General features: G+C 34.6%; 4 protein-coding genes and 1 long non-coding RNA gene across 9 annotated transcripts; 2 read left to right on the plus strand and 3 right to left on the minus strand.

The window, feature by feature from the left end:
- Positions 1-5,391: 5,391 nt before the first annotated feature.
- On the minus strand, positions 5,392-10,215 carry LOC146901887 (NAP1-related protein 2-like). Of its 2 annotated transcripts, none has more exons than XM_085738009.1 (10): positions 10,038-10,215; positions 9,786-9,908; positions 9,619-9,669; positions 9,168-9,239; positions 8,861-8,974; positions 8,136-8,197; positions 6,849-6,909; positions 6,631-6,687; positions 6,464-6,508; positions 5,392-5,873 (listed from the first exon to the last, which is right to left on the minus strand). In XM_085738009.1, exons 1-10 carry the CDS (start codon positions 10,149-10,151, stop codon positions 5,811-5,813), a joined length of 762 nt encoding a protein of 253 aa, XP_085594135.1. In that variant the 5' UTR covers positions 10,152-10,215; the 3' UTR covers positions 5,392-5,810. The 2 variants fall into 2 exon arrangements, with proteins under 2 accessions (XP_085594135.1, XP_085594134.1); XM_085738008.1 differs by having other exon boundaries at positions 6,428-6,508.
- A 4,514-nt stretch (positions 10,216-14,729) lies between these two features.
- On the minus strand, positions 14,730-18,001 carry LOC146901888 (transcription regulator/ zinc ion binding protein). The gene is made up of 4 exons (XM_085738014.1): positions 17,843-18,001; positions 16,182-16,856; positions 15,997-16,095; positions 14,730-15,315 (listed from the first exon to the last, which is right to left on the minus strand). Exons 1-4 carry the CDS (start codon positions 17,996-17,998, stop codon positions 14,944-14,946), a joined length of 1,302 nt encoding a protein of 433 aa, XP_085594140.1. The 5' UTR covers positions 17,999-18,001; the 3' UTR covers positions 14,730-14,943.
- LOC146901889 (Pentatricopeptide repeat (PPR) superfamily protein) lies at positions 17,931-21,853 on the plus strand. 4 transcript variants are annotated; one of them, XM_085738011.1, is made up of 4 exons: positions 17,985-20,712; positions 20,844-20,997; positions 21,085-21,201; positions 21,500-21,853. In XM_085738011.1, exon 1 carries the CDS (start codon positions 18,125-18,127, stop codon positions 20,615-20,617), a length of 2,493 nt encoding a protein of 830 aa, XP_085594137.1. In that variant the 5' UTR covers positions 17,985-18,124; the 3' UTR covers positions 20,618-20,712; positions 20,844-20,997; positions 21,085-21,201; positions 21,500-21,853. The 4 variants fall into 4 exon arrangements, 3 of the variants coding, with proteins under 3 accessions (XP_085594136.1, XP_085594137.1, XP_085594138.1); XM_085738010.1 differs by having other exon boundaries at positions 17,931-20,712; positions 21,085-21,853; XM_085738012.1 differs by lacking the exon at positions 20,844-20,997 and having other exon boundaries at positions 18,071-20,712.
- Positions 21,854-22,042: 189 nt separating this feature from the next.
- On the plus strand, positions 22,043-25,252 carry LOC146901890 (Tetratricopeptide repeat (TPR)-like superfamily protein). Its single transcript, XM_085738013.1, has 3 exons — positions 22,043-24,219; positions 24,624-24,824; positions 24,905-25,252. Exon 1 carries the CDS (start codon positions 22,104-22,106, stop codon positions 24,054-24,056), a length of 1,953 nt encoding a protein of 650 aa, XP_085594139.1. The 5' UTR covers positions 22,043-22,103; the 3' UTR covers positions 24,057-24,219; positions 24,624-24,824; positions 24,905-25,252.
- Positions 25,253-25,645: 393 nt separating this feature from the next.
- LOC146901891 (uncharacterized) lies at positions 25,646-27,455 on the minus strand. The gene is made up of 2 exons (XR_015023664.1): positions 27,256-27,455; positions 25,646-27,154 (listed from the first exon to the last, which is right to left on the minus strand). It is a non-coding gene; the product is annotated as an uncharacterized LOC146901891 (long non-coding RNA).
- Positions 27,456-27,562: the final 107 nt, after the last annotated feature.

Consider the following 27,562-nt stretch of genomic DNA (forward strand, 5'->3'; position numbering starts at 1 on the left):
AAAAAAATATATTTATAATTCTATTTTTCTTATTATTGTGGATTTGATATATAAGAAGTGTACCATTGTATTTTATCTGTATAAAAATGAATGCCATTTAAAAAAAATATTTTAAATGTTATTTTCTAATAAAATATTAATTTTTTATTTTCGAACGTACCCTTCAATTAATATTATGTACGTTACTTCCAAATTATTATTAAAAATAAACCAATAGGTTTTTTTTTTGAAGAAGCAAAAATAAACCAATAGTTAATACGGATAATATAGTAAAATGGATATTCTCTTTCATCCAATTATTTATTGCATTTATCCTTCGACGCAATATTAAACGATTCTCCTTCTTTAAAAAAAATTTTAAACAACTCTCATTTTAAAATTGAGGAAGTATCTTTAAAACTCACCGGGTAAACAAAGATTCATTAAATATGTGCTTTCCACGTGCCACTTTTTTAGTGTTTAAAGATAGGATCAGATTTACACGTTTCGCCACTTTATCCTTCAAAAGATGAATTTCGAATTGCCATATTATTAAAGGTCAATTTTATGGTGTACAAATAAAATAAATTTTGTATGAGACATAAACTTGTTTTTTATTATTGAATCAATAAATCTCACTATTAAATCAAATGAAATTTATATAACATCGATTTAATGGTACAAAATAAACTTATGCATGATGCAAAATCAATTTAATTGTACATATTGACAGTCATTTATGGTACACACATCATAAACATATATATTTTTTTATAAATATGAAATAAAGTGGAGGGAAAATTATGTCATGTTTTAACTCCTTGCTCTGCCCTTCTCTTACATTTTTGCTGTCTCCTAAATAATTTGCAGTACAATTACATGGTGTGACATGCACTGCCACCTAAATTAAATCCTTGTTCTGCCCCTCTCTTACAATTTTGTTTGTGCCATCTGAAAAAGCTGACTTAGTTACAAAAATCCTCAAGCCCCAAAAATAAAAGCACCACATATTCAAAATTTCTCTCCTTTTTTGGGCAATTATGCTTAACATATGGATCATGGATTCATATTTGTGTATGAGTTATTTGAGCTGAATTCCAACATATGCTACAAACACTGTTGGCTTTGTCCTGTAGATATTAAAACAAAGAAATTAATGAATGAATATCAGCCACAACTTGCTTCTTTCGTTGAACTGGCTTTTCTTGTCTTAGATATATAAGATTTTATTTTGAGAGGTTGTCTGTTGTGTCACACAATGTTAACTTGTATATATGATTTTTCTACATGTTTGATAAATTATAGTCTCATAATATACGTGACTCGAATATTGTATGACAGTTGTAGTTGATTTTTAATTATTTAAGTTGTGTGCGGGATATTAGTTTTAACATCACTCACATCACATTTTTCAGTTGTTATGTTCCCCGACAGTTTTAATCACATTTGACATTTCCAGCAACACAAGAGATATTTCTCCAGCGAAAGATGTAATAATCACGAAGAGGCTTACACTGTAATAATATTATTGGAAAGAAAAAAAAAATCAAGTTGTTTTAGCAAATAATCATATCCTTATAGGTTGGTGTCATGTCAATTTTCTCCAATAATAAAACTTTTTGAGAACACACCTTGAGGATCTTTAAAAATGCTGTTGAGGTTCAGAAATAATTTTTTGAAACATATATGTGAATACTCGTACACCGCCAAATTTAGAATTACTATTAGTAACTGCCATATATACACATACATACATACATGCATAAAAGAAAGGAAAAAAACTGAAATTAAGGTAACTAAAATTTAAGGCTTTAATCTCTGTGAGCTTAGCTCAGTTGGTACAGATATTACATATTATATGCGGATGTCGGGTTCAAACCTCATATGCCCCATTTTTTCACATTAAAATGTGTGAGCATTAGCCATTAGACTACTTAACAAATTTTTTTAAGGGTTTAATCTTTCGCGAAATACGTTTTTTTGTCATCTGTACTATCTATAAATGAGATATATGATTTTAGTGTAATGTTTTTCTTTCAAATATATATTTAATTAAACTATTATAGTTATACTTTTATCTCACTCAAATATAAACAAACTAAAAATGTATTTGGTCTAATTGAGTCATATATGCTTAGATTTTTGTTTGTATTTAAGACTAGGGCTATTATTTAAATCTTTAGTTAAAATAAACATACAAAACCAGGATTCCAAGAGATTACTTGATGGTAAGATTATTCATCATATTTGTGGTCCTTGATTTGAAACTCGACATGTTCAAAAAATGTAATAAACATACAAAGCGCAATAGAACCTAGCAATTTGACTGAAGTGATTCATGAACTTCAAATGAAGCGCAATAGAACCTAGCAATTTGACTAAAGTGATTCATGAACTTCAAATGAATTGTTCAGAAGAACCATAATTCGATACCTAGATAGAACATTTCTTACGATAGAGGAAATGATAAGGTAAAAATGAAAATTTGTTTTGACCTCAGATACTTAAGGTTTTAAATACGGGTCCGTTAACGCGAAAACTGCCGCGATAAAAAGGTATAGGTGGCCACCGATACCGTTTTTACTTGTTTTCAGGGTGAGATGAAGAATCACACCGAAACGCCCGTTACGACCGTGACAAACAGCCGATACAACCGTAAAACTCCGTTACGAATGCGACACACCATTATGGAAGCGAAAAACACAATACCGTTCATAAGGAAAAATAGATAATGCAAGTCTGTGATAGTGTTGTAATGTTGTAATTATTATATTTATTTTAACCATCTTATAATATATATAAAATAATAGTTCAATTTAAGTTATTATATACTATATGATAGAATAAATGATTAAATAATATTTGTGCATTGTTGTGATTAATTCACACCGCGACGACCGCAATCTATAACGCAACATCCGTAACCGCCGAAATCGCAACAACCATAACGCAACCGCGACTGAGACCGCGACCGTTATTTAAAACATTTCTAACCACTAATGTGAAAAAAGTTAGCCAAAGTTTTCACTCAAATTGCAAAAATGCCACCGCGTTTTTTTCCCCTCATTTCAACTATCCACTGATGTAAATGTTATATGCTTCCATCATGTATTTATTATGTCAACTGATGTAAAACCTCACGGTGTGTATCTTTCCCTTCAGGTATTTTCCGAGCTGATGTGAAAACTAAAAACCCCTAATATTAAATGTATATTTTCTACTAGTGCTTGAACATACTTTACTTATCTTCCGACCGAATTTCTGATTATCAATGTCCCTTCACCCTAAAAATATGAAGGTTAACCCAAAAAATTATAAAGCGCAGTAGAAAAATGGAAAACCCATGCTAGTGATGTTTTTATAAAGAATTTATCAATACAAGTTGAATTACTTTTTGACGTTTTGATGGATAAAACTGGTTGATATTTTTGGTCTAATAATTGAAGTGCATGAGCGTATTATTTCTATTGTCACCGAATCTATTTAGTTAGGTAATGAAAAATATGTTAAGATATTTTTGAATGTCCATAAAGCTAAGACAATGTTTATCAATTGATTTTTATAGATGGCTAAATATTACAAGTTAGACAAATCATTTTTTTTTTTTTAGGAAATCTTTCTTTAACTACAAAGATGGCAACCGAAGACTGCTTTAGAAACAAAAATTAGCAAAAACCAAAGGAAAAGTAGCAAGATTATGGCCAACTTGGGAGCATTGATGTGGACATAAGTTTAACGTATTGCGTGCTTTTAACTGGTATACTATATATATATATATCATGGTCAATTCAGGATGCCACCATGAATAGATTTGATGTCTATATAAGCCTGTGGTCCATATTAATCATCCTTGCATGAAACACGTGGGTCTATCTTGTTCTGATCCTTTGAATTATGTCTCTGCTTGTTTCGACGTGTCTTAAGGAAGATGTCTAAAATCTAAGTGATTCAATTTTACTCTAATCAATCAAACATAAAGAGCCCCAAGAATAAATGTATTAACTTGTTGTAATTGGTAGTATTTTGAATCCACAGCGAGATGCATCACACTAGCAAACATTCTCCTAAAGAACCGACCAAAAGAAAAGGTTACACATTCTTAGATTATTTGTGCATAGTACAGTATACAAGAGGAGTCTGATGGACTGACATGTCAATCTCCTGGGGTTGCCATAGATAACTTGTGGTAAACTCAATTGAAAATGATGAAATATCAAGCTACACAACATCAATGTCATAACATATATTGCCCCAGAAGTTGGGACTTCTTAGGTCAAATTCTTCCTTCAAGTTTAAAGGGACCTATCACGTTTGGCACAATGTACCAGGCGAGTGGTTCGGTCCCAATTATGTAGCATATAGTTCCGGCTGAGCATGTTTGTTTTTTATAATATAAAAATCATTTATAAGATACAAGTCACTATATTTTCTCCCAAAAAAAAAATTACTAGATCAAATAATCCTCTGAAAAAAATTTACCAGATAAAATTAGACATTACAATTTACAACCAATGAATCAATAATAGAAAAAAAAAATATTAGTACACGCAGAAAAATCGTTCATAAAAAAAAAAAATCAAAAAAACTCATTTGTACAAAAGTTTTTTTTTTTTTAGATTCGATACGAATCAGCAGACAATTTCTGTACGAAATTCTTACATTTTTAAAAAATATTATTTATTTTTTTGATAGACTTAATTGTATTTTCTATCTCCATGTAAAATTCACGAAAAAAGTCCTTAAAATCAAAAGTCCTTAATATTATTTATTTTTTGGACAATTAATCACTTTTGAGGATAAAAATCACCCACGTTAGGGCAGAAAATCTGGGCTAGAAGACTAAAATCGCAACATATATTAGAATTGAGGGGACAAAAGTTTGATTTTGATAAGTTGAACTATTTACGAAAAATTCGAACCAAAAGTCCAATTAAACATTTTTTGATAAAACGTAGCCAAGGTTATTCCATGGCTTTTGTTCTAAACATTGGTTTGCTAAGAAGAAAAAGGTCGGGGTTATAGCAAGTTTGGAACTGCGGTGGAAGTAAGGGCAAGCGTGCATTTTTGTTTGAAGCTGCATAGCTTCTTTTTCGCGGTAGGAGTGGATCTAGACAGTAGGCAGAAGTGGATCCAAACATGCTATTAAGCTATGCATACATTCTAAAATATGTGATTTGCAAAACGGCAAACAATTGTCTGCCTATCAAGGTATTTTGAAATGAAGCTGTAATGTATTATAGTGGGAGACTAAGCCTCCCATCAAAAGTAGAATTAAAAGAATAGGCATTGCCATAGTTTAATGGTTTACGCTTGAGATGTATAATGCTATTGGAAAAAATAAGTCATGTGCTTTTAGGTGACACCCGATGGCAAATATCAACATCTAAATTCTAACAGAGGATGGGGCCAATATAAATTATAATCATGCATTTATGTTTCAGTTGCCAGGAAAGTTATGCATAAAGCTCCTTTCCGACTATAGTTAACTTGCGGGAGGAAAACAGTTGAGATAGCATATGAGCCTTTTTATGCTAAGATACCCAAACGGCTAGTAAATGCAGTAACTTTTCTATGCAGTTCACAACAAAAACCCAAAAGAGAAAGCTAATATACCATGAGTATCACTAAAATTGCACGATGGGTAAAACTAGAAGAAATTACTTGACAGGGTAATTGATAAATTATGGTCGGAGAACCACTAACTGGCTTGTGTAGCTCCACTTGCTGACATGAGTTAATGCCCTGAAAGAAAGGCCATGGTCTGCACGCCCAAAAGCCTAATACATACTCAAACCAAAAAAATAAAAAGGTCACACTGCCATAATGCATTTTCAATTGCCTTCCTCATCATCACCCTCTTCGTCATCCTCTTCAGAGTCGTCCTCGTCTTTTTCCTGCGAACAAGAAATATTATTTGTATCTAGTATTTCCAAAGCTGTGTTTGTCATTAATTTAAAATGGAAATTATTCTATATGTATATGCACAACTTAGATCCTTTAACAATGTTTAGGATTAATAGCAATCAGTTAGAGATAACTTGCCAAGTTTTTTTTGAGGTTATCAAACATCTTAACATGTGCTCAGTGTTCACATTATTTATTGTTTTCGGATCATGAAAATCATTCTAACTTAAAGCTTTAGGTATTGTCTTCACTTAAAATCTTCAAGTATTATTCCAACTTATAGTTCCATATTCTTTATATTAACATTTATATGATACTATCCTAGATCGCGAATGAAAATTAAAGTTCGGTTCAGGTCCTTCAGAAATCGCTGCTAGAAGCACATGCACATGCTAAAAAGTTATGCATTCAGCATGGATCCAGTATGCACAGTATCACCGCATCAAACTCTTTAATTGAAAATTATGAATTCAGTATGGATCAAATGATAATCAGATTCCAAACAATTATTATGAGCAATAACCCAAAAACTTTTGTTAATCACCTCTATTTTTTCCAAGAAAAACGGAACTTCCATTACCTCATCATCAGCTTCATCATCGGCATCCTCTTCATCAGGCTCCTCCTGTTATATTACAATCAGCTACAGTTAGAAACATAATGGAAGAAAAAAAATGACAGTAAAATGACAAATAATGCATTTGGTATTCATCAAAACGAAGATATAAAAACTAAAAGTTGACTTACACTGTTGAAATAAATGAGTGGATTTGACCATAAATCATCCTTGATTAATTCTGCAAGCTGCAATATAGTGAATTGAATATTATACAAGGACTAATGTGAAGAATAAAAAAGTACAAAATAAAGAAACTCAAATTAGTCAAGTAGAGACACGTGGAAAACAAAGACAGGGATGCACATATCTAGAAACTACGTGAGAAGAACAGGAAAAAAAATTATACCTCGTCGTGAATGTCAGCCATATCATCTTTCTGCTCACAGTCACAAAACCAACTAAGGAAACTGCATTCATTAGCACAAGAAATCAAAGGATTTTAACCATTTGTTCAATGAAGCGTTTCCAAAAGGAGCTTTAAGCCTTTAACAACATATTTCTCAAATAATAACATTTAATGAACAATAAAAGCAAAAGCTTCTGTCCTCAAATATGAAGGTGGTTTTAAGGAAAATCATGATATTTGCTTTGCCTACTTTACTCTCTGTCTTGCTTAAACTAGCTACGTTGTTAGAAAAATGTTTTTTTACATGAAAGGGTTTTGGCAGAGTAATGCACAGCCAGCCAGGCATAAAGATACTCTTCCATCGACTCCTGAAAGGTCAATACTTTTCACAGTATAATGATTCAAATGTATCTCATAGAGACTGCTCTTGACAATATGGGAAAGTATGCTGCAAAGCACACAAGTTTTACTGGCAGGGACCTATTGGAAAAAATTGGTACCAGACTCTTAAACATCCACCATACCCCTGATCCCAAACCTCCAATCAAGTATACAATTGATCAAATTTCTCTTGGATGTTTCCATTGAATCCACCCGTCAAATATGGGGCCATCCGTCAAATAATTGACGGAGATAATTCTTCAAAGGCTTTACGTACCAGTCAATTATTTGCAAATGAAAATACTTTGGTATTGTTAAATAGCGGAGCTATTGTGTAGCGGGATTTGAACAAAACGCTATGAAAACCACTACAATATGATTCTTTCGCTATCAGTGCAATAGCGGCTGCTATTTCCATAGCAACGATAGTAATGGGAAAGTTGTTCAGGTTGTTGAGTTCTGGAACGAACAGGGTATCCGTAATCATCAAACTGTGGGATTAACATAATCCTTTTAAAGTAGATTTAGGCATCCTCTGTATTGTATTGTGTTATGAATTTCGTTTCACTCCCAATATTTCCTTACCTTCCGCTTGGTCATATTGGAATAAACATTACTGAAAAGAAGAAGAAAAAAGGAAAAGAGGAATTTGGTTTAGCAACCAAAACAAGCATCACTAATCAAGGGCCCTTTATTGATGTCCTAATTGACGGCAGGATTATAACTCGTGAGTTTGTTATCATGGACAAAGCTGGAGAGTGGGCAAATTCCAGAAGTTCATTTTGTATAAACATATAAAGGTCAGCCAAGAACAAGTGGAAACTAATATGCATCATGAACATGGCTTTCTTTGTTTAAGATATTCTGTACAAATAGAAGAAAAAAAAATAAACTGAAGACACCAACCTGACATCAACAGGAGGCCTTTTGTTCCCTTTCTTCTCATGATTGTCGCCATTGGGTATTCCCTACATGTATCAGGATTATGTGTTAGTAAAATACAACAACAAGGTCTTTTCCTCTGTCGAAAAAAAAAAAAGGAGGTCTTTTACCATGAGCTTGGGTCCACTATATGGATCACTCAACAACAAAAAATATATAAGGTGTAAATATAGACCATTAATCTGTAAATCTCACAATTTGGCCAACAGTTTCCCTTAAACTATCATATATTTAATCAGACCAGCCCTCCCCATTTGTTCTTCTAGATGTCTTTTCACAAATGCCTAATGATTGTATTTCTAATCATATTTCTAATTACATATTGTCTTGTGCAACCCTGTCTTGTGCAACCCTCAAGTGAACAGATTCACACAACATTACAGGCCTTTTAATTGTGGGGTAACTTTTCCTGCAAACTTGAGTGATACTTTACTATTGCGGAACACACTCAAATCTTATTACATCTACCCTACTTGAAACTTATGATTTATATCTTATTTTAAGACCACTATTTTCCCTATGCATCTCATCAGGTTCGAGTTTGTTGTTCTCTTCCTCTACTTTTAGCAAGTTTAAGCTGATCCATGTCATGTAGATTTGAAAAAGTTTCACATTGGCTGTCAGATAAATATGCAAAATAAAAATTATAAATGCTGATAGGGGAGAAAATATGAAATTAATTCCCTTACCTTGCCTTCTTTCCATTTTATGGGGGTAGCAGTGATCTCTGTTGTTCCTTCTTCACGGAAGGTAAAAGTCTTTGAAAGTTTTGAATCCTCAAAATAGGGATTGGGATTGAAATTCTGAACATGAAATGATTACTGGTTAATTTTTGTCCGTAGAAAATCAACATTTGGTTATTCTTCAATCTTCAATGAATAAGAAGTTCAAAATTTCACAAAAACCATATTTTTCATTGCAATGAAGTGATTTTCAAATACTTGTACAAAGAAGAGGAGTTTTCAGAAGAAGGGGAAGAGAAAAAGGGCAACTTACAAGGGTGATTGTGTATCCAGATTTGACATCCTTATTATCTTCAACCTCAAGAGAACTCAAATACTTGAATATCTATCAAATAAAAAATTGGAAATCAATTAAATTTTCCCAACAGAACCGTTAATCAAAGGAACAAAACCTAGCAATTGTTCAGAAGGCAAGTTAAAACATGAAAGAACATAATAAGTGGGTTTTGTTTTATGTTTAGTGCATATATTAAAAGTAAAACAGAACACGATAAAAGTGATATTACTTTGATTCCATGGAAAATGGTGAAACCAAAACCATTCCGTTTCGTTTTGTCCACGCTGGGTCAAAACTACTACCTTAAAAAATACTTCCACAGAACACGCCGAGTAATTTCCAGAATCATACAAACAAACCAAACGTAACAACATGGAAAACTTAACATAAATGTAAATTTTAGTTGCTGAAAGAAAAAAAGACATACTTTTTGATCTTCCTCATTCAGTAGTTCACTGAGGGTAGGATGGCTCAAAAACTGCAAACAATAACAAAGATAAAGCAAAACAAAAAAAAAAAAACAATTTTAACTATTACACTAACAAAATTCACAAAATAAATTCAATTAAGAAAAAACATATATAAAATACTCACAGCATTCAACCAGAAATCAGGAATAGATTTGATAATCTCGTTCCGCTTATCGTAAACCGGCTTCCTAATCTCATTATACTTCTGCTCAATTTCGAGAACCTTATCACTCGCTTCATCATTAATCTGTAACGAATTTCAAATTCATCATCCACATAATTATTAAAACACAATTCAAATCAAATTAGGTTAACCTAATTTGGTGGATCAAATAATTGTGTAAGTTAAAAGCTTCAATTGAATAAAAAAAGGTACCTTTTCGAGGTCATCTTGGATCTCTTGCAATTTCTCGATGGAGAGGATGAGTTCAGCATCAACTTCTTCGGGATTTTCGGTGAGTTTCTGCTTCTTGGTTCTGTCTCCAACCATCTTCGCTTCGCCTCTGTGTGAGTGAAGATTGTCGCGGAAGTTGAAGAAGAGAAAAGGGTGGAATGAAAACGCGAAAGGGTGTTAGGGTTTTTGGGGTTTATGTTGTGTAACTGTGGTCGTTGATTATTACATATCAGCAAAACAGGACAGATGTCCATCAACGGTTACTATGGGTTATTTTGCTAGGCTTTTTTGCTGTATTTCTTAATGTTTTTACTTTTGGTAGATTTTTTTTGGGTTACATATATTTTTATTTCTTATAAATATAAATATAGTAACATTAAGTTTAAGTTTTTTTTAAATGGTTCATAATTTTTTAAGTCATTTATGTGTATTATTTAAAATTTAGAATGAATTTTTTGTATGAATGATTAGAATATTATAAGAATCTTTTTCAATAGAAATTAGAATTTTTTTTAACAATGCATTGATAAAATGTAAATATTTAAATGTCAAAAACATAAAATTTATATTTGATTCGTCCCTTGTTTTAGAAAAATTAAACTTTAGCCAAAGATAATTATACAATGTATTAAACATGATTGCGGAAAACAATTCAAAATTTTGAATGATACAAGTGGTGATGTAAAACGTTCGGAAAACCAAATTTTGAAGACATTTTTTATAGGGACTAATACAAAAAGTTGAAATATTTATAAAGACTAAAAACATACTTTAACCATTTTTTAATTTATGGAATGCATTCTTTCATTTTATTTTGGCAGGTACGTATTTTTTTTTTTACCGATTCATTATCTATTTTATTTTTTTTTCTAAAATGACTTTTTGATGGTAATGTCATAATATATACTTTTCAAAACACTAAATTTTATGAAACATTTTTTTAGAAGTTAATTAAACTTTCTTATCCATTTATCTCAAGTGATAAGGTATTTTTCGGACTTGTAAATAAGATAGAGAAGATAATGTTTTTCATACACTTTAAATTATAAAAGAGGCTTTAAGAATTGAGAAATGCTAACTCATGCTGAAATGAAAAATGTGTATTTTTTATTTTAAAAGTTTTAGCTTTTGTCTTTTTGATACAATGATTATTTTTTAATTTCAATTTTAGTTTCTTTACTCATGCTCAACTAGGCATGGCAACAAAACCCATACCCGCGGTTACCCGCCCGAACCAAACCCAATTTGACGGGTTTTCCCCGTTTTGACTGGGTTTGGGTATGGGTATGGGTTTTCCCCGATTTCAAAACACGGGTATGGGATGGGTAACGGGTATATAGGTACCCACCCCGAACCCATACCCAAACCCGTCCCAAATGTAAAAAATTACTTTATGTTGATATGTCATGTTATTTTGTTTGATAATTGTCATGTTAACAAAAACTACCATTGATATTTAAAGATCAACTAAATCATTCCGTCTAATAAATGTTAAAGTGAGCGCATTGTTGGATAATGTATTACAACATTGCTCTTGGGGATGCCAAAAAACTTCTATTTTTTAAAAAAAAAAAGTTATTCAATGCGGGGATGGGGATGGGGCGGGGATACCCGAACCCGTCGGGGACGGGGATGGGATTCAATTTCTCATCCCCGTTGGGTATGGGTAGGGTAACGGGTAAGTATATGAGAATCGGGTATGGGGACGGGGAAGGTAAAACCCGTCCCCACCCCGCCCCATTGCCATGCCTATGCTCAACTTAACAAGACCCGAAAGATTTTTTTTTCTTTTCAAACGATGGTCTCATTTTTTATAGGGTTTCTTTTCAAAATACTCATACTGCTTCTTTTCAAGATGCTCAAATCATTTGTTTGTTGGCTGATTTGTTTGTTGAATGAAGTGTTTATATTGCATTTGATAAAACTTTTGGCTAGTCTCAAGTCTCAACCAAACACTTTAAAGCGAACAAGGTCAAATGATCATATCAACTTCTATATCAACTAATGTGAGATCTAAGATAATGAATGAAATGTGTATGAGTGATGAAAAATAACGAAACCTAATGTCCAGAAAACCGGACTAATATATAGATTAATAAGCATCCTCGCTTATATATCAACAAATAGCAGGAATATATTTGACTACAATCACACAATCTTTGAGCCACTGGATGTCTTTTTCTTTATTTCATGGTCCTTGATTTATTTTAATCAAAATTGTTTAAGAAAATGTGAGTTGGAGATAAAAGATGATCGAAGGGAATCCAAATACACATTGGTGCATTTCTACGAAGCTGGATGCTCAAACACGAAGATGTATCCATAACAAATACCGATACTTCACGGATACTATTGGATATGCACCCACGAAATATCGTAATTAATCATTTTAATTTTTAAAAAATATTTTATCAAATACTTGCAAAATACTCTACAAATACACAAGGATACTTATAAGATTCACAAACATGTATTCTAGAAAAGATGAAGGGTAAAAAAAGTGAGACAATGTTGTGAAAATTCAGTGAAGATGTACATGATTCAACATTAGATATGCATGAGTATAATTGTTTCTCAATGAACCACTAAAAGTTATACTTCTTCTCGATGAATGCAATGAGAGAGAGAGAGAGAGAGAGAGAGAGAGAGAGAGAGAGAGAGAGAGGATTCAATTAATCAACATCATACAAAATTTGTGTTGAGTTCTTTTAATGATGTTTATGTTGATATCTTAACATATGAATGAAAATATGATACTATCTATATCAAAACTTAACATTTTTATTTATTTAGATCACATGTATTATTTTAAGAAAAAATTACGGCCTTTATAATAATATAATAATGAAGAGTAATCGTTGCTTATTTTCTTGAAATATTTTATATGCATATAAGTTTTAATATAAGAATTTTGTTAACGTATCTTAACCATATCGTATCTAGGGATGTAACGGTTCGGTTTGGATTGGTTTTTAGTCAAAAAAATGTCCGAACCGATGAAATCTTCATCGGTTTGGATTGGTTCGGTTTTCACTGTTTTTCAAAAAAGAAACCGAACCAAATTAATCTGTTTGGTTCGGTTGATCGGTTTATTTAAAAATACAATTAAAAAAAAACATATTCTCACAAAATATTTCATAGATCTTTGTATAATTGTATTTCATATTTTGTTTTTTCACGTTCTCTATTTTTTCAAACAACTTTTTATAACTAACCTTACTCTATATTTCATACATATGATCCAAGATTCATTCATCCATCATTCTTGAAAAACAACTTCATCAAACTCAAATATTTCAATCATTCATGATCCATACATGCATCATTCATCAACAAACACAAAAATTCCAAAAGAACATCCTAAAATTAAAACATAGTCAAAATAACAAATCCATGCAAACTGAAATTAAAACATCCTGAAATTTAAACATCATGAAATTATGGTCGCCATGAAATTAAATAAAAACATCCAAACTAAATCAATCCAATTCCAACGTGAGTCGCCAACCGATGAGATGAGAAGAAGATGAGAGAAAGTGAATGGATTAAAAAGTATCTTATGTTTAATTTTGGGCCTAACCATAAGTTTGTGTAAGGTAGGATAATATTAGTAAAATAAGGAGTGTGGTTATCATCGGATTGGTTCATCGGTTTCACGGATCTCAAAATGAAAAACCATGAACCAAACCAAATTAGATCGGTTTCAATTGGTTCGGATCATTTTCAAACCGAACCAAACAAGGTCGGAAATTTTTTCGGTTTGGTTCGGTTTGGACTTTCGATTTCGTTGGTTTTGTCCGAACCACTTACACCCCGTATTCTAAATTTTAAATTTTGCACGTATCTGCGTACCCGTATCGTACTTGCACCCCGTATCCGTATCAAGGCTTCATAGGTGCATTTCGATCTACTTGTAAAAGAAATCCCAAACCAGCACATAGTGACACTGGTTAATTTGGATTGGCTAGTAAAAAGTTTTTTTGGTGGTAAAAAATATTTTTTATACTAGTTTCTTAAATAAATATTTAAGAAACTAAAATAAAAAATATTAATTAAACCGATAAATAAATCCTAACCAACACAAGATATACAAAGAGTAGAATCAAACTTATCCACAAACATAGTTCAAGAAAATAAGAGAATAGCAAAAAAGACACGGACTAAGGATAAATTTCACACAAACAAACAATGAGATTATGCCACCAATAATGTAAATCAAAAGCTAAATTTCCATATTTCACTTTCACCACAGCAAACTAAAATTTTCACTTTATCCATAAACTACTGCTTTTGACCTACTTCAAAAAACTTTGGAATTGCTTACGAAAACAATTTAACCAAATTTTCAAAATGATCATAAAATTATCTGGTTTACCAGTGAGTATACGCTTATTCAAATTTCAATACTTCAGCGTTCTGCTTGAATATTACTTGGTTTACCAGTGAGTATATGCTTATTCAAATTTCAATACTGCATTTAACTGTTCATAATAGCTCTCTCTAATAACGAAACTTAAAAATAATTTAGTTTAGCATCGAAGGATGAAGATCATCAAAGCAATCTTTCGTAAATATGCTTTTTCATTTTCCTTTTTAAATACAATCACTTGTAATCGATTGCTTGCCGGTGTACACTATGGCAAGGGAAATCTAAAATTACTTCAAGCAAAACAATCACTTAAAAATCTCTATAGGAATTGATAATAAATAATGTACTGATAATATATGTGCACAAGCATCCCTCAAAATATATGCTGCCAAAAATTCTTCATTATCTCCCTCAAAAAAAAAAAAAAAAAAACTTCATTATCTCCTTTCCCTCAAAGATTATCAAGACCAACGATTTCAAGGCTTAGACAAAAAAAGTATGAAAACCTTTTACAAATTATCATATGTCCAGTAAACATTCACCATCATCTTCAACATGCAGCCCTCCATTTCCTGAAGGTCCTTGCCAAAATTTTTCATTTGAATCTGTTGCAAATTGACTTTGCTGAAGGTACTTCAAGTCCTTACTATCATGCTGCACTCTTCCGGTAATCTCCAAGCACAACCCCTTGCTTAAGCCTTTGTCTGATTGCTTACCTTTGTTTGCTTGCCTATCGTTTGCAGACTTCTTACTGAAGCCCAAATCCACAAAAACTGGCTGAATTTTAAGAGTTGGATTTGGTATAATACGGTTCACTTCCCTTTCATCTGGTGCACGCAATATTCTATTGTCCGGCTGTGATTCTGAAACTTCATCTTGATTCAGAAGAACCTGAAAGATATAAATTAGAGTCCAAAATGAGAAAACAGATACTCTGCATAATACTTGGTTTGCAGTAAACAAGCACACAGACAAATATACAAGCAACAATGGGAAAAAGTAAAGAGGAAGAATGTATCTAGGTTACCACTCTAAAACTATGCATAGATTCACTATAATTAATGGCATACGTTTCTAAAAGGACTGATTGATTCAAGACTTTCATTCAGTAAAAATCAAAACCAATAATATGCAAAGCTGGTTATCAGTCTTTTTAAGATAATGCAAGTCATATCTCAATCCAATACAAATTGAATTCTATCGGTATAATACCTGGTGTGTATCTATTTTGGACATAAATCTCATAATCTCATATTGAATCCCGATTCATTTTAATGAATAACTATCTAAACTTCAAATAGTCAGAAACTTTGTATATATAAGCGTATTATTTTGCTGTCGCTTGTTTTTATTTAAAATGGTCATATTTTTTATTAGTAATGTATCGTACAATTCAGAATAAGATTCAATATTCTGAATATCAATTTGATAACCATGATGCCATAATACACATCTGTAGATCCCAGGAAAGTTCACACAAAAAGACAATTGATTCCAATCATGCAAGAAAATTCATGCTGTAGCAAATCTAACTGGCAATTTTAGGCAAGATCATATGGCTAAAATAGAAACCTTGCGGCCAACTAGATCAAAAGTCACGACAACTTTATTCCGTTTGGCTCGTTCAGCTTCTTCCATCTCCTCTTGTTTCTTTTTCAACAAGTCTTTCTCCTAAAGAAAGAAGATAAAATTGAGTAAAATTCAAATATGGTCATAATAAGAATACCAGATAACAAGCTGCAAACAAAATAGAACACCTCCTTTGACAACCAAGTATTTGAATCAAGCTCATAGTAGTCACTTTGGTCATCAATAACTGTTGTACGAGCGGCAGCATTTCGGTCATAGTCGACAAGCCTCTTTGCGTAAGCTTCAGCAGCAGCCTCAGTCTCTGACAATGGAGGCAAGCTTTCTTCCAGACCAGCATATGAGCTGCCCTCTTTCAACACAAGGGCACCACAGAAATTGCAAGGTCCCTCACCTTCTTGCTCACAAACAATTTTACCACAAGATAAACAATTACTGACTAGGTTGTGACGACGCGCTTGACAAGCGCATGGTCTTCCTTGTTGGAACACAATTGATCCTTTGGCTGCCTCAGCAAGTGAAATAGTTTTCCCAGCTTTCTTCTTTTTGGAAGTCACTTGATTTACTATTTGTGATGTTCTTGATTCACTACTTGTAGCTGGAATCCCACTTCCCTGACTACTTCCGGCAGCACTCTTGTTGGGTTCTGCATGGTCACCACGGACAGTCACCGTTTTCGGCGTTCTTTTCTTAGATCCACTAGTAGATGTCTCAACTGAAGGTGGCTTGACATAGGCATGTAATGTGGTAGTTGGAACATCTGATTTGGTGCTGAATTCTGAGTGACCTCTCCGCCTTAAGTATTCTTCAATCACAGATTTCCCTACTTCCTGGCCAATAATATTCTGCAGAAGAACACAGATAAAAAATTTCGAGTTAAACAATTCACCAGTACAACAAAGAATATGTTGCAACAAGGTCCACCACAAAAATTTAAACATGAATACACAGTAAAGATATTCAAAAAGTCCATCCTTAAACGTCAATTTATGTACTTCTAAAAAACAATTACCAATTCAATTACGAGGTACAAGTATGCCTGAGTTTTAAAGTTTGTTTACTGGGATGGAACTAAGAACCCAAAACAGGTCATCTCGTGTCCTTTAAAACAGGTCCAACAAAGAACAACACGCAAATCAGGCCTAAACACAATCCTGGTCCAGATGAAGAACTCAAGCAAGTAACCGAGATAACAATAAGATCATATCTTGGTACTGATCCAAGCATCAAGGAGACACGCTTATCAAGATACGAACAGATGTAAACTTAGGACGAAGACGTCAACTCCAACCAATCCGGAACACACTAATTGCAGCATCCCTCAGATCGCAGAACTACTATAAATAGGGGGTAAACTCCCAAGTGTGATCTCTTCATCAATTCTAATAAAAACCTGTTTTAACCACTGTCTTACATTGACATCAGAATGCCTTAGGCATCCCTCACATTGGAGGGGCAGCAGCACAAGCGCACCTAAGGACGAAGGGTCCATCACTAATCAGGTGATCAGTTCAATGTTCCCATTCAGGAACAGTTTCCCACAAGCCAAAAAGGTTTACGATTTTGATTTGTGAAACTCAAAGTTATGAGCAAAACAATATACAAACCAGAAACAACAAGAATTATGCAGTAAAACAGACTAGACCCATCAATCTAAATAACAGATTCCAGATTAAGAATAAAACCAACTATAAAGATAAATCGATTAAATTCCACAAAATATAATTCGTCATTAATGTTTATATGATACCACTACTACAATTTCATAGACTAACTCAATAATTCACAATAAAAAAAAAAAAAAAAAGTAGAAAAGGGTAGCGAGGGTTACATCAAGGTACTCTTTAGCATCTCGCGGCTGAGCAAGATCACAGTAAGAAACAAGCCCTTTTATGATCTCTTCATCCAAACCTAATCCCAAACCCGTTTCAATCTTCGCGCACAACTCCACCAACGCCTTCTCCAGCCACTGCCCCGCCGTTTCCATCTTCTCTTTCTCTTTCTCTCTTCACAAATTTTAATCCCCCACTCGAGTAAATAGGCAATTACCCCAAAATTGTAAGTTTTGTCAATTACCCCCTTGAAATTAACAAAATTTCAATTACCCCCTCACATGCCACGTACTCTCCAATGGGCCCTACTTTTTGATGACGTGGCAATCACATTCCACAACACAGAAACAAAACGCTTCGTTTCGTTTCCATTTTCATTTTTCAAACATTGCAAAAACCCGCACAAGAACCTTAAACAAACCAACCTTGTTGTAGTTGTTCGTGTTCTTAGAATGAATCGTGCGTTGCTTCCAAAACATGTTGCAGCGGTAGTGAAAGTACAAAAAGATCCTCTAAAAGCATTAGAAATCTTCAACTCATCAAAAAACGAACAAGGATTCAAACACACTCTATTCACCTACAAATCCATGCTTCAAAAACTCGGCTTCCACGGTAAATTCAACGAGATGGAGAATCTTCTCTCTGAAATGCGATCAAATCTCGACAACACATTGTTAGAAGGAGTTTACGTTGAAGCAATGAGATTCTACGGAAGAAAAGGAAAAATTCAAGAAGCTGTTGATACATTTGAACACATGGATTTATTCAACTGTGATCCTTCTGTTTATTCTTATAATGCTATTATGAATATTCTTGTTGAGTTTGGTTATTTTAATCAAGCTCATAAGGTTTATATGAGGATGAAAGATAAAAAGGTTGAATCAGATGTGTATACTTATACTATAAGGATTAAGAGTTTTTGTAGAACGGGTAGGCCTTATGCTGCTTTGAGACTGCTTCGGAATATGCCGGTGTTAGGTTGTTTTTCGAATGCTGTTGCTTATTGTACTGTTGTTACAGGGTTTTATGAATTTGGTGATAATGCTCGCGCACGCGAGTTGTTTGATGAAATGCTTGAGTGTTGTTTGTGTCCTGATGTCACTACTTTTAATAAGCTTGTTCATGCATTGTGCAAGAAAGGTTTTGTTTTGGAAAGTGAGAGGCTTTTTGATAAGGTTTTGAAGAGAGGGGTTTGTCCGAATTTGTTTACTTTTAATATTTTTATACAAGGGCTTTGTAAGGAGGGTTCTCTTGATAGGGCTGTTAGGTTGTTGGGGTGTGTGTCGAGGGAAGGATTGAGGCCAGATGTTGTTACGTATAATACAGTTATATGTGGGTTGTGTAGGAATTCGCGGGTTGTTGAAGCGGAGGAGTGCTTGCATAAAATGGTTAATGGTGGATTTGAGCCGAATGATTTTACTTATAATAGTATTATTGATGGATACTGTAAAAAGGGGATGGTAGTGGATGCAAATAGGATTCTGAAAGATGCGGTTTTCAAGGGTTTTAAGCCAGACGAGTTTACCTATTGTTCCTTAATTAATGGTTTTTGCCAGGATGGCGACCCTGATCAGGCTGTGGCTGTCTTTAAGGAAGGGCTAGGAAAAGGTTTAAGTCCAAGCGTTATTGTTTACAATACCTTGATTAAAGGGTTATGTCAGCAAGGTCTTGTTTTGCCGGCTTTGCAATTGATGAATGAGATGGCAGAAAATGGTTGTCAACCTGATATATGGACTTATAATTTAATTATAAATGGCTTGTGCAAGATGGGTTGTTTATCTGATGCTAATCATCTTATTGATGATGCTATAGCCAAAGGATGCATCCCAGACATATTTACATACAACATTTTGGTTGATGGCTATTGCAGACAGTTGAAGTTAGACAGTGCAATTGAGTTGGTAAACAGAATGTGGAGTCAAGGTATGACTCCTGATGTTATCACATATAACACTTTGTTGAATGGACTGTGCAAAACTGCAAAGTCCGAAGAAGTAATGGAGATTTTCAAGGCGATGACGGAGAAGGGATGTGCTCCAAACATAATTACATATAACACTATCATAGAAAGCCTTTGCAATTCTAAGAAAGTAAATGAAGCTGTCGATTTGCTTGGGGAAATGAAAAGCAAGGGCTTGACACCCGATGTTGTTAGTTTTGGCACATTAATCACAGGTTTCTGCAAGATTGGGGATCTTGATGGTGCTTACGGGTTATTTAGAGGGATGGAAAAGCAGTATGATGTTTCTCATATGACGGCAACCTATAACATCATAGTTAGAGCATTTTCTGAACAACTCAATATGAAAATGGCACTAAGACTCTTCTCTGAGATGAAGAAAAATGGTTGTGACCCTGACAACTATACTTACCGGGTCTTAATTGATGGCTTTTGCAAAACAGGAAATGTTACTCAAGGATACAAATTTTTATTGGAAAATATTGAAAAGGGATTTATTCCATCTCTGACAACATTTGGACGGGTTTTAAATTGTCTTTGCGTGGAGCACAAGGTTCAAGAAGCAGTTGGTATCATCCACCTTATGGTACAAAAGGACATTGTCCCAGATACTGTAAATACAATTTTTGAAGCTGATAAAAAGGTGGTAGCAGCACCTAAGATTGTTGTAGAAAATTTGTTGAAAAAGGGTCATATAACTTATCATGCCTATGAATGCTTGTATGATGGTGTTAGAGATAAAAAGATACTTAAGAAAAGACATCCAAACTGGAATTCTCTTCGCCGTGAGCCCAGGTCATCATCTGTTGAGTAGAAGACAATATCTTTAGAAACTGATGATTCCTGATCCTATGATCGTGTCCAACTTCCAAGGATGTTTTTTGCTTCTTGTAGACACCTTTAATAACGGTGAGTTCTATGGCTTTCAAACATGGATGATTTCTGACTTTACTGCTAGACTGTAGGCCATGCTTAGATTTTTTTTTTTTTTTTTTTTTTTTTTTGTTGTGCTGATACTGTGTTTGGTTCCAATTTCCAAGGATGTTTGGTGCTTCCGGTAGACACCTATTCTGGTGAAATGCATGACTTTTGAACATGAAGTCTTTATTGTCAGCTAGTGTAGGTTGGTCAACAGGATGGGTGTTTACAAGCCCAATGTTGTCAAGATCACATCGAAGTCTTCATGCCCTATCAGTATGCTATTTTTTTTCTTCATGTGAATATGTCAATAATGATATGACCATTTTCTTTTCATGTAACACAAAAAATATTAATTTTCAGGACAAAGGTGTGCAAGTTGCAACCGGCAACACAATGCTACATGTGATTATGTGAAGAATTAGGAAAATTGATGGCGCCATCCGTACTTAAGTCTTCACACAGAAGAAAGAAAGATAGGTGCTAATTACATAGCATTCAGTTCTGATTTATATTGTATGAACATTGCAAAATATAATTTGTACCTATGCATAGCTAAGGTAAGCTTCTTTCAATTTTTTATGAGATGTCTTGTATGTAGTTTATGGGCATGATGATAGAATTTAGATTTTGACATGGGAAGCGTAACTGTTAATCTCGTTGGCTATAGTATCAAGGGTTTTCTAATAAAATTATTCGGTTTCTAATGAAATTTACCTTCCCTATTGATTTACAGCCTTAAATTTTCTCATTGATTTTATCATTTTCCTATTGGCAGGTTTACTCCCAATAGTACAGAACCCAAAATGCTTTTTCTTCAGGGATATCCGACCAAATTTGAATCATCTTGGTGTCAAAACGATGCTGCTTTTGCATATTTGCAAGCAAACCATGATGTGCACCGTCTTGATGACAAATCATGCTACTTCTTTCAGATTGTTAATAAGATTCTGAATATTCAGAAAGAGCAGGCATCAAGAAGCTAACAAGACGTGGCTCTTTCTTTTTATTTGTAACTGGTGGAAACTCATATGTACACTCTTATGATATGTATTTAGTTATTTAATTATTTAATTATAGTAGTTCTTGTCTACACTATTTCTGATTTAGTTGCTCATCTCCTTTCCTGCAGCCCTCAAACTATTTAAAAAAAAAAACAATAAGGAACAAACTAAAAAAGTGATGTATTTACAAACATTAAAAACAAATAATTTCTTTACTAGACTAAAATAAAAAAAGCAACAAAGACATATTTAAACCATTTTTTGTAGTATTTTTTTAAAACTTGGTATCAAGGTATAAAAGCAAAATCCCTTCAAAAAAGGTATCCAAAATACCATTTGTAGAGGCTCACCAAGCTTAAGCTACTATGAATAGTTAACATGAACATGATTAACATGGGTGGCGAAGAAAGATTAATTTCATTGTTGAGCAAGTGCAACACAACCCTCAAAACCACGAAACAAATCCACACCCATCTCTACGTTACAGGCCTTCACACTCACCCTTTCTTCTTCGGCAAACTTCTTCTCAACTGCGCCGTTTCCATCTCCGACCATGTTCTCCACTACGCTCTCCGTCTCTTCCATCACTTCCCCAACCCCGACACCTTCATGTACAACACCCTCATTCGTTCCCTCTCCCATTCCTCCACTCCTCTCTCTTCCCTCCAACCCTTCATTCAATTACTCCGCCACCCCACTCTTCTTCCTGATAGTTTCTCTTTCGCCTTCGCACTTAAAGGGATTGCGAACGATGGTTGTTCGAAGAGACAGGGGATTCAGTTGCATTCTCAGGCTTTTCGTCATGGGTTTGATGATCATATATTTGTTGGAACGACGTTGATTAGTATGTATGCTGAATGTGGGTGTTATGAGTATGCGAGGAAGGTGTTTGATGAAATGTCTCAACCGAATGTTGTCGCGTGGAATGCGGTTGTTACAGCGTGTTTTAGGTGTGGGGATGTGGAGGGTGCTTGGGGTTTGTTTGAAAGGATGCCGGTTAGGAATTTGACTTCTTGGAATACTATGCTTGCGGGTTATGTTAAAGCGGGTGAGCTTGGGTTGGCAAGAAGAGTTTTTTGTGAAATGAAGATGAGAGATGATGCTTCCTGGAGTACTATGATTGTTGGGTTTGCTAAAAGTGGTTCTTTTGATGATGCGTTTGGGTTTTTTAAGGAGTTGTTGCGGGACGGAATTATGCCGAGTGAGGTTAGTCTTACTGGGGTGTTATCGGCATGTGCACAGGCTGGGGCGTTTGAGTTTGGGAAGATTTTACATGGGTTTATGGAAAAAGCAGGGTTTCTTTGTATTGTTTCGGTTAACAATGCTCTCATTGATACTTACTCGAAGTGTGGAAATGTTGATATGGCTAAGTTGGTCTTTCGACATATGTCTGCGGAAAAGTGCATTGTGTCTTGGACGTCGATGATAGCAGCACTCTCAATGCATGGTCGTGCAGATGATGCGATCCGGATGTTTCATGAGATGGAAGAGTCTGGAGTTAGGCCAGATGGTGTCACCTTCATATCTCTCCTGTATGCCTGTAGTCATAGTGGTTTGGTTGAGCAAGGTTGTGCTTTGTTTTCTAAGATGAGGAATTTTTATGGAATTGAACCCGCCATCGAGCATTATGGCTGTATGGTTGATCTGTATGGTCGGGCTGCTAGGTTGCAGAAGGCTTATGAGTTTATATGTCAGATGCCAATTTCACCTAATGCAATCATTTGGAGAACCCTCCTTGGAGCTTGTAGCATTCATGGTAATATCGAATTGGCTCAGCTTGTGAAAGCAAGGCTTGCTGAAATGGATCCAAACAACTCCGGTGACCATGTACTGCTCTCAAATGTTTACGCGGTTGCAGGGAAATGGAAGGATGTTGCTGGCATAAGAAGAACAATGATTGAACAGAGCATGAAAAAAATTCCTGGTTGGAGCATGATTGAAATTGACAAGGTCAATTATGGTTTTGTGGCAGGTGAAAAGCCTAATGAGGTTACAAAAGAGGCCCATGATAAACTAAGGGAAATAATGTTGAGGCTTAGAGAAGAAGAAGGTTATGCGCCCCAGGTAAGGACTGTCCTGCATGACATTGAAGAGGAAGAAAAAGAAGATTCTATGTCCAAGCACAGTGAAAAGCTTGCTGCAGCTTTTGGAATTGCAAAGCTTCCTAAAGGAAGGATTTTAAGAATAGTGAAGAACCTGAGGGTATGTGGGGACTGCCATACTGTGATGAAGCTGATTTCTAAAGTCTACCAAGTAGAAATCATTGTGAGAGATAGAAGTCGCTTTCACTCATTCAAAGATGGATTTTGTTCCTGCAGAGATTACTGGTGATAGAACTAGAAGTGAACATTTAATTGAGTTGAAATGCAACAAAAACAACAGCTGGTATCATTCCTTCAAAGTACCAGACACCTATTGGAAGTCTTAAAGAAAAGAAGTGAAAAGGATGACAGGCAAAGCCATACAAGCTAAAGCAGAACAACACGTTATTGAGGTATTCAACATGCAACTTGTTAGGAACCCAAGGTTTGAATTCCAAAATAATAACACTTTATTTAAGAAATACGATAGAACCGGGGAGAATCTCTCCTTCAAGGGTTTCACATTCACAACATTCAAAAGATGTCTCATGCCCAATATACCTCCCAATTTATACAGGATAATCCTAACTACCCCATTAACAAATAACTTGCCTAACTAACTACTTAACTACTTTAACTATTAAGATATCATTTATTATATATCCTTGCACAATTGAATTCATAGTCACAACAAAATGCATTTCCTAAACATTTCTTTATCTATAGAGAATCAGACTGTACCTACTAGCTAACATTCATGAAAAGTGTTCAAAATGCCAAAACTACAGTCATGTCAGTATTTCTCCAACTTTCCCAGCCCCTATAACTACAGATGAGCTATATACTAAAGAAGGGCACAGTCGGGTGGAGAGGTAGTGGAATGCTCTATAACGGGAGAGGCAGACCAGATGCAAAGACATCAATTGCAACATCAACTGTAAATATCAGGTCAAACAACATCCCAAGTAGCATCTGCACATGCTTCTGCAGGTGCTGGTCTGCTTTCATCCAAGCCCAAGTAAGTACATCAACCACTACATGATTGCTCATGGAATGTAGGATGGGTTTAATTCTTTTAAAATGTGGAGCTTTCTGCAGACAGTGTATCCTTGTGTTATAAGGTCACAACTTCAGCACACATTGGAGGATAGGAGACGAGAGCATGTGCAGGAGAGCCAAGAGTCGGTTGATGTCCCTAAACCACATTAAGTTTGAGGAAATCCTGGCCAATAAATCACATTTTTCTTTTGCTTTTTGTTTGCTTGTGTTTGAGAAGTAACATATTTTTAGGCGTTTCAGTGCTGCCTTTGTTTATGTTATTCACAATATAACAGATTATGGCTGAATATTGTTGCTTAACATTTGGTTTAGTACTCCAACTATTGGCTAGTGTACTGACTAATACTTGATAGTGATTCATATTAATGGTGGTTTATTTACATCGTATTACATGTTGTTTATTTTTGGCTTCTAATTCTAGTCGGTTCTTATCTGAATCTATTAGTTACATGAGTCCGTTCTTGAGTTTATTGTTGGCATTCGAGTTTGAATGCTGGTTTATTTAAATCACTTAATGTTGATCACACCAGTTAATCTATGAATTTGAACGATAGTTTATTTTATTGGTGGTTTATTTGAATGTGTTTATTCTTCTGTTGTTATAGGCGCTCAAGTTTCTTGATTCCAGTTTTTACTAAATGGTCCCAATATTATGCTTCAAATGCGAAAGTACTCCATATAGTTTTTAGTTATTTGGATTTTGGTCCTTATAAGTTATAAGTTCTTCTTATTCTAGCCCGTGGTTGGTTTACTTGATTCATACAGTCAACACATAGTAGCTACAAAAAAAACCATACAATCAACATGGTCCAAGAGATTACATAATTCACATAGGAGCAACATAAAAAATTTGTGTGCTAATATGTAAATAGTACTAAACAGGACACTAGCAAGGTTGTGAGCGACCCTATTTGCTTGCCTATGAATAAAACTTATCTCAAATGTAGTGTACAACAACAACAACAACAGCCAAGACTTATCCCAAATGTTGTGTGAGATGACAAAATACATTGACACTTTCTAATAATTGACCCCAGCTCAAAGGCCATATTGCAGGCAATTTTAAGAGCCTCTATTAACACTTTATTGTCAGACTCAAAAAGATGCCTTCACCCACTTGCTGGAATGATTGCAAAAACGGACGCCTACACCCACTTTATGGTAACCAGAAAATGATGCAAAATCAATGTTTGCATTTTATCCAGCCTGCTGGATGCTTTATCCAAGCTTCTGTGACTGCAGCTTGCTGGTTGAGAGCATGCTGTGACGATATTTAATGGTGATGAATCCAGTTGAAAGCTTGGAGTTTGTCTCTTGCAGTAGCGGCAACCCAGTGAAGCTGGAATTGAAAGGCCTTCCCATAGACGCGAGTTCCTTGACTTCCACACACTCCACAAACACATGGCTGCAAGATTCATATCTTTTGCAGAGAACATTGAAAAAAACATTTAATGACCATAAAAACATTGAAAAAACAAATGCCAAGAGCTTTCAATCACTTGATTGCAAACAACACACAATGCTGAGCATTGAGCGCCACGAGAGATTTTCGTGAGTGGGAATGTAGTTCTGAGTAGCACGCCAGCAAAAGGATTTCACTTTCTGTGAGACATTTAATGACCATAAGGGATTAAGGGTGGTAGTTGGCTGGTACAGAGCTCATGCATAATTGGTACGCCGATTTGAAACTGTAGTGGTCGTCCAAAGTGAGATTCCATATCATAGTGTCAAATTCTTGGCGGGAATGAAGTGGAATAGCTGTTATAAAGTCTGCATCAGCTGGGATGAAAAGCTTCTCACAAGATTATGAGTATTCAAGATCGGGTCAAACAGATGAGAACCCATGAGATGCTCCATGTTTTGTGGTGACGGTGAGGATGGCTGATGATGGGGCTTTGTACGGACCCAGGGGTCTTGACATTTATTGTTGCTACAACATACCTGACCTAATACTTTTCTTTAGTGCCTTAAAATTTACTCATCAAAATTAATTATAACAGATGTAAGGTAGCTAAGACATCCTTCCTCTACCATTTTTGTTCTAGATAACAACAAGACTAAATCAAAGTCACTATGTTAAACTCAGGTTTTAAACAGGACCAAGAAAATATGGCTACTAATAATGTTGGTATAAGCCAAAGTTATAGATCTTACAACAATAACACACCGGCAGTCCGGCACACATGATTTTCTTGGTATTCTGGTAACAAGGAGTTTTCTTCTTTGAACATTGCACAAACATGAAGAAGAGATTCCATCTTTAATTTCTCTACAGGTCTTTATCTATAACTACACAAATAACAGTCATAATCATTCAAATAATTACCACATCAAATGCACAATTCTTCTAAAACAAATAAAAGTAACTAGCTCCTTGCTCGACTACATACATCCACCTTATAACATACTCCTTCAGTGATATATCAATGCTTTCGGTGACATAAGCAGCTTTGTCTACAAGTCAGACGATAGGAACATGTCCATTGATGTTCTCTGCATCTTCCCATGCTGCTTTATTTATAGCTTGATATCAGCCATACATGATATCTTGTTAAACCCCTCCCTTCCCTTCCATTAAATTCTTTTTCCTTCCCTTCACATATTTGAACCCCCTATGTTGTTCTTTAATAAAAAAATAAAATTAATGCTGAGTATTTAAATTCTGTGTAGTTATTTTTCTTGCAATTAATTTTGTTT

This window comes from Medicago sativa, chromosome 8, assembly GCF_051527215.1.
Source record: "Medicago sativa cultivar Bolivia chromosome 8, Bolivia_mono, whole genome shotgun sequence".
Lineage (NCBI taxonomy): Eukaryota > Viridiplantae > Streptophyta > Magnoliopsida > Fabales > Fabaceae > Medicago > Medicago sativa.